Source organism: Prionailurus viverrinus, unplaced genomic scaffold (assembly GCF_022837055.1).
Source record: "Prionailurus viverrinus isolate Anna unplaced genomic scaffold, UM_Priviv_1.0 scaffold_39, whole genome shotgun sequence".
Lineage (NCBI taxonomy): Eukaryota > Metazoa > Chordata > Mammalia > Carnivora > Felidae > Prionailurus > Prionailurus viverrinus.
This window is the reverse complement of record NW_025927607.1, coordinates 2,461,563-2,474,974: the sequence shown is the minus strand read 5'-3', so window position 1 is coordinate 2,474,974 and position 13,412 is coordinate 2,461,563. Positions and strand designations below refer to the sequence as shown.

Here is a 13,412-nt window from a genome sequence, read left to right as displayed (position 1 = left end):
GCCCTACACAGGGCTCTGTGCTGACACTGTGGAGCCTACATGGGACTCGCTCTCCCTTTCTCCCTCTGCTTGCGTTCTCTCTCTCTCTCTCTCTCTCTCTCAAAATAAATATTAAAAAAAATTTGAACGTTTATTCATTTTTGAGAGAGAGAGAGACAGAGCGTGAGCAGGGGAGGAGCGGAGAGAGAGGGAGATCCAGAATCGAAGCAGGCTCCAGGCTCCGAGCCGTCAGCACAGAGCCCAACGCGGGGCTCGAACCCACAAAGAGTGAAATCGTGACCTGACCTGATCCAAAGTCCCACGCTCAACTGACTGAGCCACCCAGGTGCCCCTCAAAATAAATATTTAAAAAATGAAATAAAGTACATTTAAAAATATTAAAAACTCATTTTCACACAGCACAGTCACAGGGTGCCCTGCTGGGCTCTGGTGGGAGCCACGATCAGGCCGTGGCCCAGGGCCAGCCGGGCCTCGTCTCCCAACGCCTCCCAAGGTCGCAGAGTCCGGCTTCATGAGACGACCCGGGGGTTTCCACGGCGCTTCCAAGGCCACGCAGCCCCCGTCACGTCCTGATGCTTCCTGCCATCTTTCACTGCGGCAGGGCTGGTCCCGATTCACGTTCCCACGTGCTGAGTCGGTTCTCCAGTGTGTGGGTCCGGCCCACGCACTCAGGCCGGTGTGAGTCACACAGACCCGCCTGCCACAGCTCCCCCCAGACAGTGGTTGGGAAAGATGTCCAGGAGGCAGGCCCACCGGCAATTCCCTCCAGGGCAACACCATTCACAGACGCGGCCTCTTTGGCGAGGTCCTTCCAACCGATGACGAATCCGGACATTCCCACATCTGTCCCCAGGGGAGCGGACACCTCGCCAGATGCCTGAGGTCTAGACAGCACAGCCGCGATCTGGCTCAACAACCCCGCCGGCTGCAGAGCCCACGAGCGCCTGACGGCCCTCGACGACGCCCCGATGGCCACGTGCCACCACGCACGTCCTGTGCCGTCCCTACCAGGAGGGACACTAGAGAAAAGCCAGAGCCCGTCGGGGCGGGACCACCCCCCTGCGGGGAAGCAGCAGCGCCCGTGTTCGCACCAGTGTCCCCCGGGAAGGGAGCCCCCCGCACACCAGCTGGTAGCGTCCAGCCGGGTACCTGCTTCGAGGAAGGTTCTGAAGGGCAAACTTAAGTGCTTTCTGATCGTTACGGTCGTGGCGATGGTGGCGCTAAAAGGCTTTTTCTGAGACCCAAGTGGGAGACGTGAGAGCACACTGAAGGACAAAACAGACGACGTGAGGGTGACTGATGAGCCCGGAGGCCCTCCGTCCTGCGTGCCCTTGCGACTGCCTGGCAGGTGACAAGGGGGCGGGGGCCCGAGGGCGCCCTGCTGGCAGCTCTGGCCCGGGGAGGGCAGCGTGGGTTTTGATCACACTGGTCTACAAAGCCTGGACCCCTCCCCGGCTAACCGGGCACAGCCTCCGTGTCATTTATGGACTTCACGTTTTGAACCCCGTTTTCTTACCAGAAAGATCTCCTTGCTTGGTTTAAGAAGCTATCAATTTGGAACTCAGCTCTAAATATGGATTTAAAATTTTTTATAGTTTCAAAGCCATTTAAATGTCTTTTCTCTAGCTGAATTTTAAAAAAGTCCTTCCCTGGGGCGCCTGGGTGGCTCAGTCAGTTAAGCACCGACTTCAGCTCAGGTCATGAGTTCACGGTTTGTGAGTTCAAGCCCCGCATCCGGCTCTGTGCAGACAGCTCGGAGCCTGGAGCCTGGTTTGGATTGTGTCTCCCTCTCTCTCCGCTCCTCTCCCGCTAGCACTCTGTCTCTCACTGTCTTGCAAAAATAAATTAAAAAAAAAAAAGTTAAAAAAAATGTCCTTCCCAATCTCCCTTTCTGAAGACGCTCGTTAACGAACAAAAAAGGGAGTCTTGCAGGGCCTCACTTCTGCCTTACTGTAAGGCTTGTATAAACTATACTTATCAAAACACCTCTTAGAAAAATATAAAAGCTTTTTATTTATAAAGCGCATCGCAGGACAGCTAACCTCAGAGCCCAAGGGCAGGCCCCAGCTGGGCTCCGGAGCGTGACAGGAGTTCCGGCCTCTGCCGCTAGGGGGCCTCCGCGACTCCCGTTCTCACTTCCACCCTCTGCTGCGGACCACCGCGTGGAAGCCTGCTCGAAGGAGGCGGTGCTTGGCTCCTCGGAGGCGTGGCCACGGAGGCGAGGAGGTGAGCGGCTCTCTGCATCGCCGGCGTGGGTGGAAGATTCCGGAGCTGGGCTCGGAGTCCAGCTCTGAGCGGAATGTCTTCCCCATCGGCGGGAACGGCTGAGCACATGGTCTTGCTGTGCGCGGCCTCGTTTGAGCCGGATTCTTGCGGAAGCTCGAGCAAACGGGTCACCCTCGGCCTGTGACCTTTGACATCTACCTGTTCATTCGGCTGCGGGTCCCCGCCCTGCTGGCCTTGCTTTCGCTCTATGCCCTGACACTGCGCACGGACGGAAGATGCGTCTCAGTGAGCCGGGCGCAGCTTAGCTATCAAGTCCAAGTACACTTCAGGGGACCTGTCAGCGCCGAATGCAATTCCAGGCCACCCCAGATCCTAACCTGCACTTCGTGCCACTAAATGACATCATCTTCACAGATTCCAGTCGTTACTATTTTTTTAAGTTGCTTACTGAAAAGAAAAATAAGCGTGAATACGGGGGCAGAAAGCTCAAATTTTAGTCCTGAATTATTTTTTCCAAAGCTTTACGCATTCTCTTCGAACGTAAATTAGCGTCGGCTCAACTTTTAAATTAGAACTCCTGCAGTGTGACTTCAGTACTTCCTGGAAATGTCTCAGCCAAAGTAGAGGAAAACACTTAATGATCTCCTTTGTGTATTTTCTCAAAGTAATGAATAACCTGAGGACTGACTGTGCCTATGATAAGATACGGTCATAATCACATGCAGAGACTTTCTACAACTTCATGAATGATCCTGAAATTTCTGATAAATGCTTACCTGGCTTATAAAACCTCAATTTACACAGAAGAGGTGTAAGTGTCATGGTATGAATGAAAAGGTAAATTTCCCTGAACTTTCTTCACCAGAAAAAGCAAAATACGCACATTTGAAAATAAAAAAACTCCCAAATGCTTATAAATGTTTTTTCCAGGTGTGAACGGAATTGCACAACCCATACGCTTCTAGCAAAAATATGTGATCGTTTTTAATGATTTATGTGTAAAATAAAAATAAGTTTTATGATACAATTTGATAAACTACTTCATACAAAATCTGACTCACATAAAATGTATGCAATTCTTTTGCAACACAAAAACTCTATTCAGATATACAAATTCATAAAAGGCAGACATCTTGAAGCAAAACAGTCCCTGTAGGGCTAAGTCGTTCAACTCAGTAGGAGAGAGAAGTGTACGAAGGACAGTTAACTGGCCGGCCGCCCGCCTCCAACAACGTACTCGGCACAATCTGATCACACAATTTAACGGTGCGCTGTAGAAACGAGGAGATGGCCCGTGTGTGGAAACGGCGGAACTTAATCGGATGTCAGGCTTATTCAGCTTGGAAGATCACGTAACTTAGAAAAGGACGTATTTTGGAAATGCCAGGAAGAAAACCTACCCATGCCATTCGTGCTAATCCTTAAAGAAGCAAAACTCCTCAGGCAATTCTAGCGTTTCAATGGCACCGCGTGGTTCACACAACAAATATCTAGAAATAACGGTATCGGGACCCAGAACCCAAGAGCTGTGAGTATGTCTCTGACCAGGGGAAAGCCTTTACATACAAAGTTAAGACTTTCGTAAGTGTTGACGATATCGTATGTGAAAAACTAAATATAAACCATGTTTTTAAAAACCCTTGCTTTAAAAAACAATTTCCCAAAAAAATGGTAACATCAAAAAAACGGGGTCAACTGGTGCATCCTTCGAAGTCTTCCTGCCTCCCAGGGACGCACGACTGAGCGCGGAAGAGGGAAGAGGCCGAAGCCGCGGGCGCAGGACAGCGAGGCCCCCCACCCGGACTCACTGCTGCCTCCGTGGGGAGAACCCGGGGGCCAGACTCCCGCCAAGGACATACTGAAACCTCCTCAAATCTCTGAACTTTAAGGCTGTAAACACAAGCCAGAGGCAACAGGGACCCATGAGAAAATGACCTCGAGCAGCATGGGCCGTGGGTAAGAGGTTTAAAAACCTCCCGCGTGCCTCCTAGAGATACAGGCTCAGATGACCCCTCTGCAAGGGGGGATGAACTCAAAGTCGACCTTGCTCATCAAAGTCGACCTCGCTCTGCGTGTAAGTGCCAGTGCCTGACTCCAGGTCTGAGACCTGAAGACGAGGGACGCGGGTCTCCCTCGGCGCACCAGCACCGCTCGCCTGCTGGAGGATTCTGGCACAGAGCTGAGCACACAGGCCGCGGCCGAGACACGGAGAACACGCGTGCGGGAGTCCCCTCCACGGGCCACACACCAGCGGGAGGAAGGTACGAGAACACGGCCCTTCCGGGCGGGAGCGTGCCTGCGCGTCGGTCGGAGGACACCGAAAACTTCATTTTTTTCGGGAAACTGAGCTTAGAGAGGAGCGAGGCTCTCTCTGCCTTTTTATTCTCGGCCCGAGGAGGGCTGGCAGCTTCCGAGACATCCGAGCGTTCACCTTCTGGAACTCAGAGTGATGCTGCACACCATTTTCTGGATCTTCTCATCGTTCCTCAGGATGTTGGCCTTCACGGCGCAGATCTTGTCCTGCTGGTCTCTGATCAGCTGCTCCAGCTCCGCCAGCTCGGCCTTCAGGGGCTCCACGGCACAGTCCGTGATGCTGGCGGGAAACAACACAGGGGCTCGTGAGGACCACGCGGCTCCGCGGACGCGTGCTTCTTGACCGAAACGACGCAAGAAGACAAACAGAGGTTATTCACGGCATCCACAGAAAAGGGCTAGGAGTACGAACACGCTCGGGTGATGACACGGAGGGACGAAAGCCTCACGCCTGGGAACGACGGGGGTCACAGCCTCACCGCGACCCGAAGTGGAGTCAAACGTGAAATTATACACAGGAGCCTAATGTGTCTGAAGTCTTTACGTGACGTACGCTGCAGAGAGCCCTGGGGACGGCGCGGCCACCAAGACCGCCGCCCTGGGCAGCCCTCCGCCTCCCTCACCTTCCTCCAGGGGGAGCCTCACCCGGCTGCAAGGGCTTCCCCCCAGAGACCCTCCCCCCGGACTCCCTTGCCCAAGGCATGAGGCCTTTCAGTGCTGGGTTACGTGCCCGGAAAAATCTAGAACATACCTGGGAAGGCAGAGGTCAAATCAGCCTTTCCCTTTAGTTTTTTTTAAGCATATCGATACAGAATAAATACAAAAAGAGTGATGGTGTCCAACCATCCTGCCATAAAGCAACATCAGTTTTGCGAAGGAAGAACCATCTGGGTGCTACTTTTTAGTACGTTAAACGAAACGTACGAAGTGCTAACAAATGACCACGCTGGACTCGGCACCAAAAAGTTCTCGGTGATTTCCTAACTCCTGTCGTGCCGGAATTTAAAATCTTAAGGAAATTTTTAAGAATAAGCAGACTAATAAAAGAGTATAGCTTCGTTATAACACAGCTTATTATACGGGCTTAGAGATATATCACTGAGTCCAATCAGATACTTTTCTGGAAAAAAAAAAAAACATTAACAACTGATATAGTTTCATGCTGGGACGATTTTAAATACAGACTGTCAAACATTTCCCTAAGATAAGTCTCTCTTTAGCGGTTCTATTTCCTTCACGGTAGCAATTTCGAAATGGGTTCACCTGTATTTATTTCTTCTGGAGTAAAAAGTGAAAACACTGCCAAACTACAAACAGTTACAAAACTGGGGGGATTGTGGCAAGACACATAAAAAAATAATACCCATACTGCACAGTTCCCCATAGTTTTTACTGCCTACATCTAATTACGTGCGAAAGGTAACTCCAAATCTTTCCTACTTGTTACAAAAAAGTGCATGTTGCGGTATGAATGCAGAAGACACCGCTTTTGGGGAGGGTGGTGGTTTCCTGGGAGATGTCCCCCGGCCCTGGGCAGATGTGGGGCCCCCCTCCCCGGGCCCATGCCCCCACTGACCTCTGTTCCTCCTGCAGGGGAGATGTCCCCCAGGCCCCGGGCAGAGGTGAAGGCTCCCCATCCCCCCCAGGGCCCTGGGCAGATGTGGGGGCTCCCCATCCCCCCCAGGGCCCTGGGCAGATGTGGGGGCTCCCCATCCCCCTGGGCCTTGGGCAGATGTGAGACCCCTCGCCCCCGCCCCCTCACCCCTGCCGACCTCTATTCCTCCTTCGGCGGAGATGTCCCCCGGGGCCCTGGACAGATGTGGGGGCCCCTCGCCCCCCTCGCCCCTGCTGACCTCTGTTCCTCCTGCAGGGCCTCGGCGTGCTGCCTGTTCTCACTGTGCCACAGCTGCAGCTCGTTCTGCATGGCGTCCACGTCCTCCTGAATGTAGTCCATGATCTTCCCCAGGGGAAGTGCGCTCTTGCACAGGGTCTGGATGGACACACGCAGCTTCTCTATCTCCTTGGAAACGATGTCCTTCTCCTTCTTCCACGCTGACTCAGAGACAAGCAATTTCTCCTGTGGTCAGTGGGGAAAACAGGAAGAGAAGGAAACATCCTCATTTCTGCGGGACTGCCGAGGGTGGAAAGACACAGGAGTGGGGACAGTACTGGCTCAGGACCCACTGTCCTTCCTGTGAACGTGACACTTGGGCCAGCCGCAGCCCCGAGCCATGGGAGCAGGTACACTGTGCCCACCGGGGGTCCGTGCCTTCCCTTCTCAAGGGTAGAGGGGTCTTGACCTGGAAGGCTGTCTGAAGGGCAAATTTCTATAAAGTAAGATTTATTCCCCAACTGACCAGAAACTTATAGTTACTGTTACCAAGGCTGAGGGACACTGATGATTTTCCCAGACAGACTGACAGAAAAGGGATCTGACCCTGCACCTCACTCCTTGAATGGACCTCTTTTCCATCTCAAATGACACCGCAACCCAGCTCGCCAGGTGAAAGGAGGAAGGGAACCCTCCAGAGAGGAGGAAACCTGGCAACGTGGAAAGGAAGGAGAGGAAGTCTGCAAGCAGGGCATGGCCAGCAGCACCAAGCCAAGCGGAGGGTCAGCTGGAGAGGGCTGGACTGAGCTGGCTGGTACAGAGGTCAAGGAGCCTGGGGCCTCGGTGGGAATCACTGGTGCAGAGGGTAGGGGGGAGGTCTCACACAGTAGCAGGCAAAGGAGGGAAGGAGACAGAGGCAACTGGAAAACTTCATTCAGTTTTGGCCAGGAGTTGCTGGGCTCTTTGGCAACCGACGTTTACAATTCTCTTCATATGAGCTTTTATCACAGACATCTCTGAATTTCAGAAATTGATGTAAGTGACAAGAACCAATGAATAGTTTGGCTTCTTGGAAAACCGTTCCCAAGATACTGGATACTGTTTAGGAAGCCCTCCCTGGATGTTCCCGCTCCACAAGGCTGTCTAAGGTGTCACTGCTTTACTGACTTAGAGTATGAGTCAAATGCTGTTAATTAAATTATAACTAATTAACTTGTTTTTATCATATAACCATTTGTGTTACTTCTAATGCCAGTTTCAGACTGTAGGATCCAGGAGGGCAGGAGCCCTGTGTCTGCATCCACTGTGGCCCATATAGGTTCTCCTTAAATATCTGCCAAACTAACAAATGAAGTGACCGAATAGTCTGCCTCTCAAGATTCTGGCTCCACTACCTACTGAACTTGGACAAGCACATGGAAAGTCTTAACATAATGCCTGGCACACAGAAAATGTTAAATAAACATGAGTAGAAACAAAAGGTAAAACTCATAGAACTAGTAAGAGTTAGGCAAGGTTGCAGGATATAAGATAAATATACAAAAATCGATTATATGTCTATATATTGTCATCACGTGGACACTGAAATTAAAAATACAGTGTCATTTACAATTGTATACGTAAACAAAAGAGAAAAGTATCTAGGTGTAAATCTAACAAAATATATGTGGGACTTGCGTACGAAAATTACATAATGTGGATGAAAGAAATCAAAACAGATCTAAATAAATGGGGAGACATACCATGTTCCTCAACTGCAAGATTCAAACATCGTGAAGATGTCAATTCTCCCCAAATTGATATACAAGTTTAATAAAATTCCTATCAAAATCCAAACTAAATTTCTTGGAGACACAGAAAAGATTGTCCTGAAACTTATCCAGAAAGACAAAGGATCTAGAATAGCTAAAATATTTTTTAAGAAAGAAATAAAGAGGGAGCAATCAGTCTATCTCATTTCAGGACTTATTATGTAGCTACAGCAATCAAGACTGTGTGGTATTGGCAGGATAGACACACAGACCAATGGAACAGAATGAAGAATCTAGAAATAGACCCTCAACCAAGTATGCCCATCTGGTTTTTGACAAGAGTGCAAAAGCAATTCAATGAAAGAAACAGAGCCTTTCAACGTGTGGCACTGGAGTAACTGGATATCCAGAGGGGGAAAAGGAACCTTGACCTAAGTCTCATTTCTTGTACAAAAATTAACTCAAAGTGGGTGATGGACTTACATGTAGAACGTACAAGTACAAAACTTTTAGGAAAAAACCTAGGAGAAAACCTTTGGAATTTACGGCCAAGCAAAGAATTCTCCCACTTGACCCCAAAAGCGTGACTCATTAAGGGACGAGGTGACAAAGCTGACTCTGTCACAGTCAAAAACTTTTGAAGACCCTGTTGAGAGGCTGAAAGACAAGTTGGAGAGAGAACATACTTCCAAACCGTGTATCTGACAAAGGACTAGTATCTAAAAAAATATAAACTCTCGAAACTCAATAGTAAAAAAGCAAACAGGAAATCCAATTAGAATATGAGAAAAGACACAGATAGACATTTCACCAAAGAGGATACACGGATGGCCAATAAGCTCATGAAAAGATGTTCAAAATCATTACTTATCAGGGAAATTCAAACTGAAGCTACAATGTGGTATCACCCTACACCTACCAGGGTAGCTTTAAGAAAAAGGAGTGACAATACCAAAGGCCGGTGAGGATGCAGAGAAACTTGATTACTTGGACATGGCTGGTAGGAATGTAAACTGTACAGGTTTTGCAAACAGGTTTTGGAAAACAGTTGGGCAGTTTCTTGAAAAACTAACATGCAACCAGCAGACGACCTACCAACTGTACTCCTGGACACTTATTCCAGAGGAATGAAAAGTTATGTTCACACAAAGTCTGTACGTGAATGTTTACAGCAGCTTTATTCAGAGTAGCCAAAAATTAGAAACCACCCAGATGCCCTTCAACAAGCGAGCAGTTAAAGAAACAGCGCTACACTCACATGTGGGACAACACTCAGCAATAAAAAGGCACGAACTGCTGATTCACGCAGCCACCTGGATGGTTCTCCAGACAGTTATGCTGCACGAAAGCAGCCAATCTCCAAAGACTACATGCTCTATGACTGCATTCACAGAACGTTCTTGAAATGACAACACTGTAAAAGTGGAGAACAGTTAGTGGTTGCCACAGGCTGAGGAGGGGGTGAGGTGGGAGGGGAGGGAATAGGCGTGGTTGTAAAGGGCAACAGGAAGGATCCTTGTGGTGATGGAACTGTTCCGTATCTTGACTGCATCAAGGTCAATATCCTGGTATGATACTGAACGTGGCTTTACACGACGTATCGGTGGGGAAAACGGAGTATATGGGAAATCTCCAAAGGCCGGTGAGGATGCAGCAAAACTCAATTACTTGGACATGGCTGGTAGGAATGTAAAATGTACATTATTTCTTGCAACTGCACGTTGAGTCTACAGTTATGTAAAAATAAACTTCACTGACGAAAAAAGTTAGTGGCCACACAAATGCCTTTCAAGTAAAATGCTAAATGACCAAAATGAACTCGAGACAATAAAAAACTACTTCTCAAGGGGAAAAAAAAATGTTGTCTTTATTATATCCAGATTATGGGGCGCCTGGGTGGCGCAGTCGGTTAAGCGTCCGACTTCAGCCAGGTCACGATCTCACGGTCCGCGAGCTCGAGCCCCGCGACGGGCTCTGGGCTGATGGCTCGGAGCCTGGAGCCTGTTTCCGATTCTGTGTCTCCCTCTCTCTCTGCCCCTCCCCCATTCATGCTCTGTCTCTCTCTGTCCCAAAAATAAATAAAAAACGTTGAAAAAAAAATAAATTAATTAAAAAAAAATATTTTATCCAGATTAGTAAAACTCTGACTTAGTTGAGCAATTTAAAATTCTACTAAAACCCATTCATAATGCTTGGTAAATAATTCCCACGTACTTGGCATTGTGTCGAGTCTGATACAAAACTGTTCAGGGTGCAGAGCGTAGCATGGCTAATATGTGTAAATGTGCGATAAAACAGGTGAGTTGCAAGGGAGACAAAGACACCAAGGGGTTATCTGGCCAAGCTCCCTGTTTTGGGTCACCGTGTCAAACTCCCTCATAGCTCTGAATCACAGCGCCAAGCAGAATTGGGAACACTAATCTTACGTTTATAAGTTTATTTTTAAGGGGTTAAGAATTCAAAACAAAATGCATTTGGGCTGGGATTATGAGCCGGGAGAAACTTTTATCATTGCTGCAAACACGCTGTGGCAAAACATCAAAATTCTGGCATTAAAAAAAAAAAAACCAACCAACTACTTCCATCTAAACGAACATGGCAGGGTGGGGTGGATAAGCCAGTGATTATTTGCTTTAAAAGCACACCCCTCTGACGACAGACTGATTTATACACAGCCCGTATAGCTGTGTCAGCGAATTTCCAGACAAACGTAACATTATAAACCCTTGTTTTATAGACTTTTAATACGTATAGTGAAATATGAGAATCTAGCACCATATCCACCACCCAGGAATCAGTCACACGAGCCACGCTCAATTTCTGGGAGCACAAGAGGAAGATACAGTGAAACTCCACCATTATACGTCCACTACCAAAACGACGGGGAACACAGGGAGCCTTTGGGGAAACGCGCGGGCCAGCGGTCGGAACACGTGCTCTGCACGTACGAAGCCTCGCCACCTCCTCACTGTATGGCCCCGGGAGCCTCACTTGACCTGCCTGTAGCTCAATGTCCTCACCATAAAATGGAAATAATAATATTTACCCTGTAGGTAAGATTAAATGGGATCATATAAAATAGGCAGCCCGGAGCCTCGCACGTAGTAAACCTTCAATGGGCGTTAACCGTTGCCATAAATTTCTCGGACAAAAAGAACGGAAGCACGAGCCCCTGCGGGACGAGGCCCGCGTGCTCTGCCTCCAGTGCGGCGACGTGGCCCTTCTCTCTCTCGGGCGGACTCGTCAGCTACAGAGGACTCGAAGTCGGGCCTGCTCTGAGCACTCTGCTCCGAGCACTCCGGCACGTACCGGAAAACACGTGCGGGTGGAGCGGCGGCACCAACTGACGAGCTTCAGAGAGACAGGATCGTTCATCGAGAATACACCCTCCTCCCCGACACGGTCCCGTCCCAGCTCTACTTTGTAAACATGTAAATGCCCCGCTGCCACGAAATCAGATCTCGAAACTCTCTGCCGGGAGAGCACATCTCCGGGCCACACTTTTCTGTGGCACTCCGGCCACGGCCTCGCTCTCCACGGGCGACGCGCACGGAGGTGGCAGCGGCGGGTCTCACGGGGACACAAACCCACCGGGCTGTGGCCTCCGGCTCCTCGTGCAGGCCGCACTCTGTTTACTCAGCTGCTTCTCCGGCAGGAAGGGCCTCTGACAAAGCGTTTCGGCGTCTGGCTGCCCACTTCGCACATGTGCTTCAGAAAGCGTGAGTTTCCAAGACTTTCCAGGTGAACGGCTGCTTGCTTCTGGGACTTCATACGATTTGCATTTACCGCACGCACACTTGTCTCCAGAAATGTAAGCGTTTGTGTTTATGGCGACTTTTTAAGTTTATGGTGATTTATTCTAAGTCAAATAAATAAGAACCACTGACGTGAAAGGTTTGTTCCTTTAAATTTCGATCGCGATGCTTCACCAGAAGAAAACGCTGTTTTTAAAAGAATGCCTTAGGAGCCTGACCCTTAGGCACCGCCAGAAGTGTCTCGGGAGCAGGATTTAGGGTGCAACACGAGGGCTGTGGCATGTGCACACTGCCTTCCACTCTGTCTCTGGATCCGAGGGGTCACGAACGCTGCCGGGCAGAGCTCTACCCTACATTAAGCAAACCCAATAAACAAAGGCCTGAGTAATGTCGGGTGGGGAGAGGGAATCATAAATCAAAGAGTGTGAGTATTTGCTTTAAATAATATACTCTCCCATGACCTCGGGAACTGATTTATGTACAACCTGCCAAAAGCTCATTTTCTTCGTAGGCCGAGAGTGCCTGCATCCGAGTTACAAGAGAAAGGCAGAGATCGACAGAGTAACTATTCAGAGTGTCCTGTTCATCCAGAGATATTCTACCGCCAAGCTTCTCTCTCAACCAAACATGTGTCCCTAGCGTGGGTCAAACCCGATCCCTTGAACGCACAGTAAAATAAAACAGTCTGCCATCAAATGCTTTAACCTTTTTGCACACATACAAAAAAGCGCATCAAACATAAATGGTACAACAAAATGCTAAAGTGACTCCAGCAGCCTTCGCCTGGGTCAAGAAAACCAACCTTCCCAGGGTCCCCAACGCCCCAGGCTACGACCACGCGGCCCTCCACGTGGTCCACTACTGGGTCTGTGTGCACCTGCGAGTTTCCCTGTGTGCCCGTCTCCCTCGTAGGGTGCAGACGGAACCACACAGTACATTTCCACACGTGTCTGCCTCTTCTGCTCAACGTTCTATTTAAGAATCAACCGTGTACCTACAAGCACCTGTATACTGTTCATTTGCATTGCTGAACGGTAGGTATTTCATCACACAAATATACCATGATTTTATCCACCCGCTCTACCGCTGATGGACATTTGGGTTGTTTTTGGTCTGGGGCTCCGACGATAACTATTTAGGAAAAGTGATTATTCTGAACAGCTAAGTAATGAGTCGCTACTACAACTGTTAAACAGACCACTGTGGACGATCTTATATATGTCCCAATGCACATGTGCACAGGACTCTCTGGGATGTGCAATGACCAAGGGCATTGCTGGGCCAAAGGGTGTGTAGGTCTTCACCTTTGTGACATAACGTCAAAGAGTTTTCCATTTAATGGTTGTACCAACTGACAGCAAATATTTTTCATGAACCGGCATTTTGTTTCTGTGCATATAAAGGAACATCAACTCCTATGGCATTTCCACAATCTGACAGCTGCGGGTAAAATCTTCTCAATTATTTCACAGGCAGTCAGGAAGATGCTGTTAAGAGAAACCTTCCAGGAGAAGCCGCGTGCCCGGACGGGGCCAC

At 49.2% G+C, this 13,412-nt stretch overlaps 1 protein-coding gene across 6 annotated transcripts in view; it reads right to left on the bottom strand.

The window, feature by feature from the left end:
• Window positions 1–3,188: 3,188 nt before the first annotated feature.
• Window positions 3,189–13,412, bottom strand: part of TRAF3IP1 (TRAF3 interacting protein 1) — a 61,774-nt gene continuing 51,550 nt past the window's right edge. For all 6 annotated transcript variants that reach the window (XM_047846543.1, XM_047846544.1, XM_047846546.1 and 3 more), the window contains 2 exons: window positions 6,393–6,616; window positions 3,189–4,819 (listed from right to left, as the gene is read on the bottom strand). In XM_047846543.1, coding sequence (XP_047702499.1) covers window positions 4,654–4,819; window positions 6,393–6,616 — 390 coding nt within the window. In that variant the 3' untranslated portion in view covers window positions 3,189–4,653. The remainder of the gene's footprint in view (window positions 4,820–6,392; window positions 6,617–13,412) is intronic.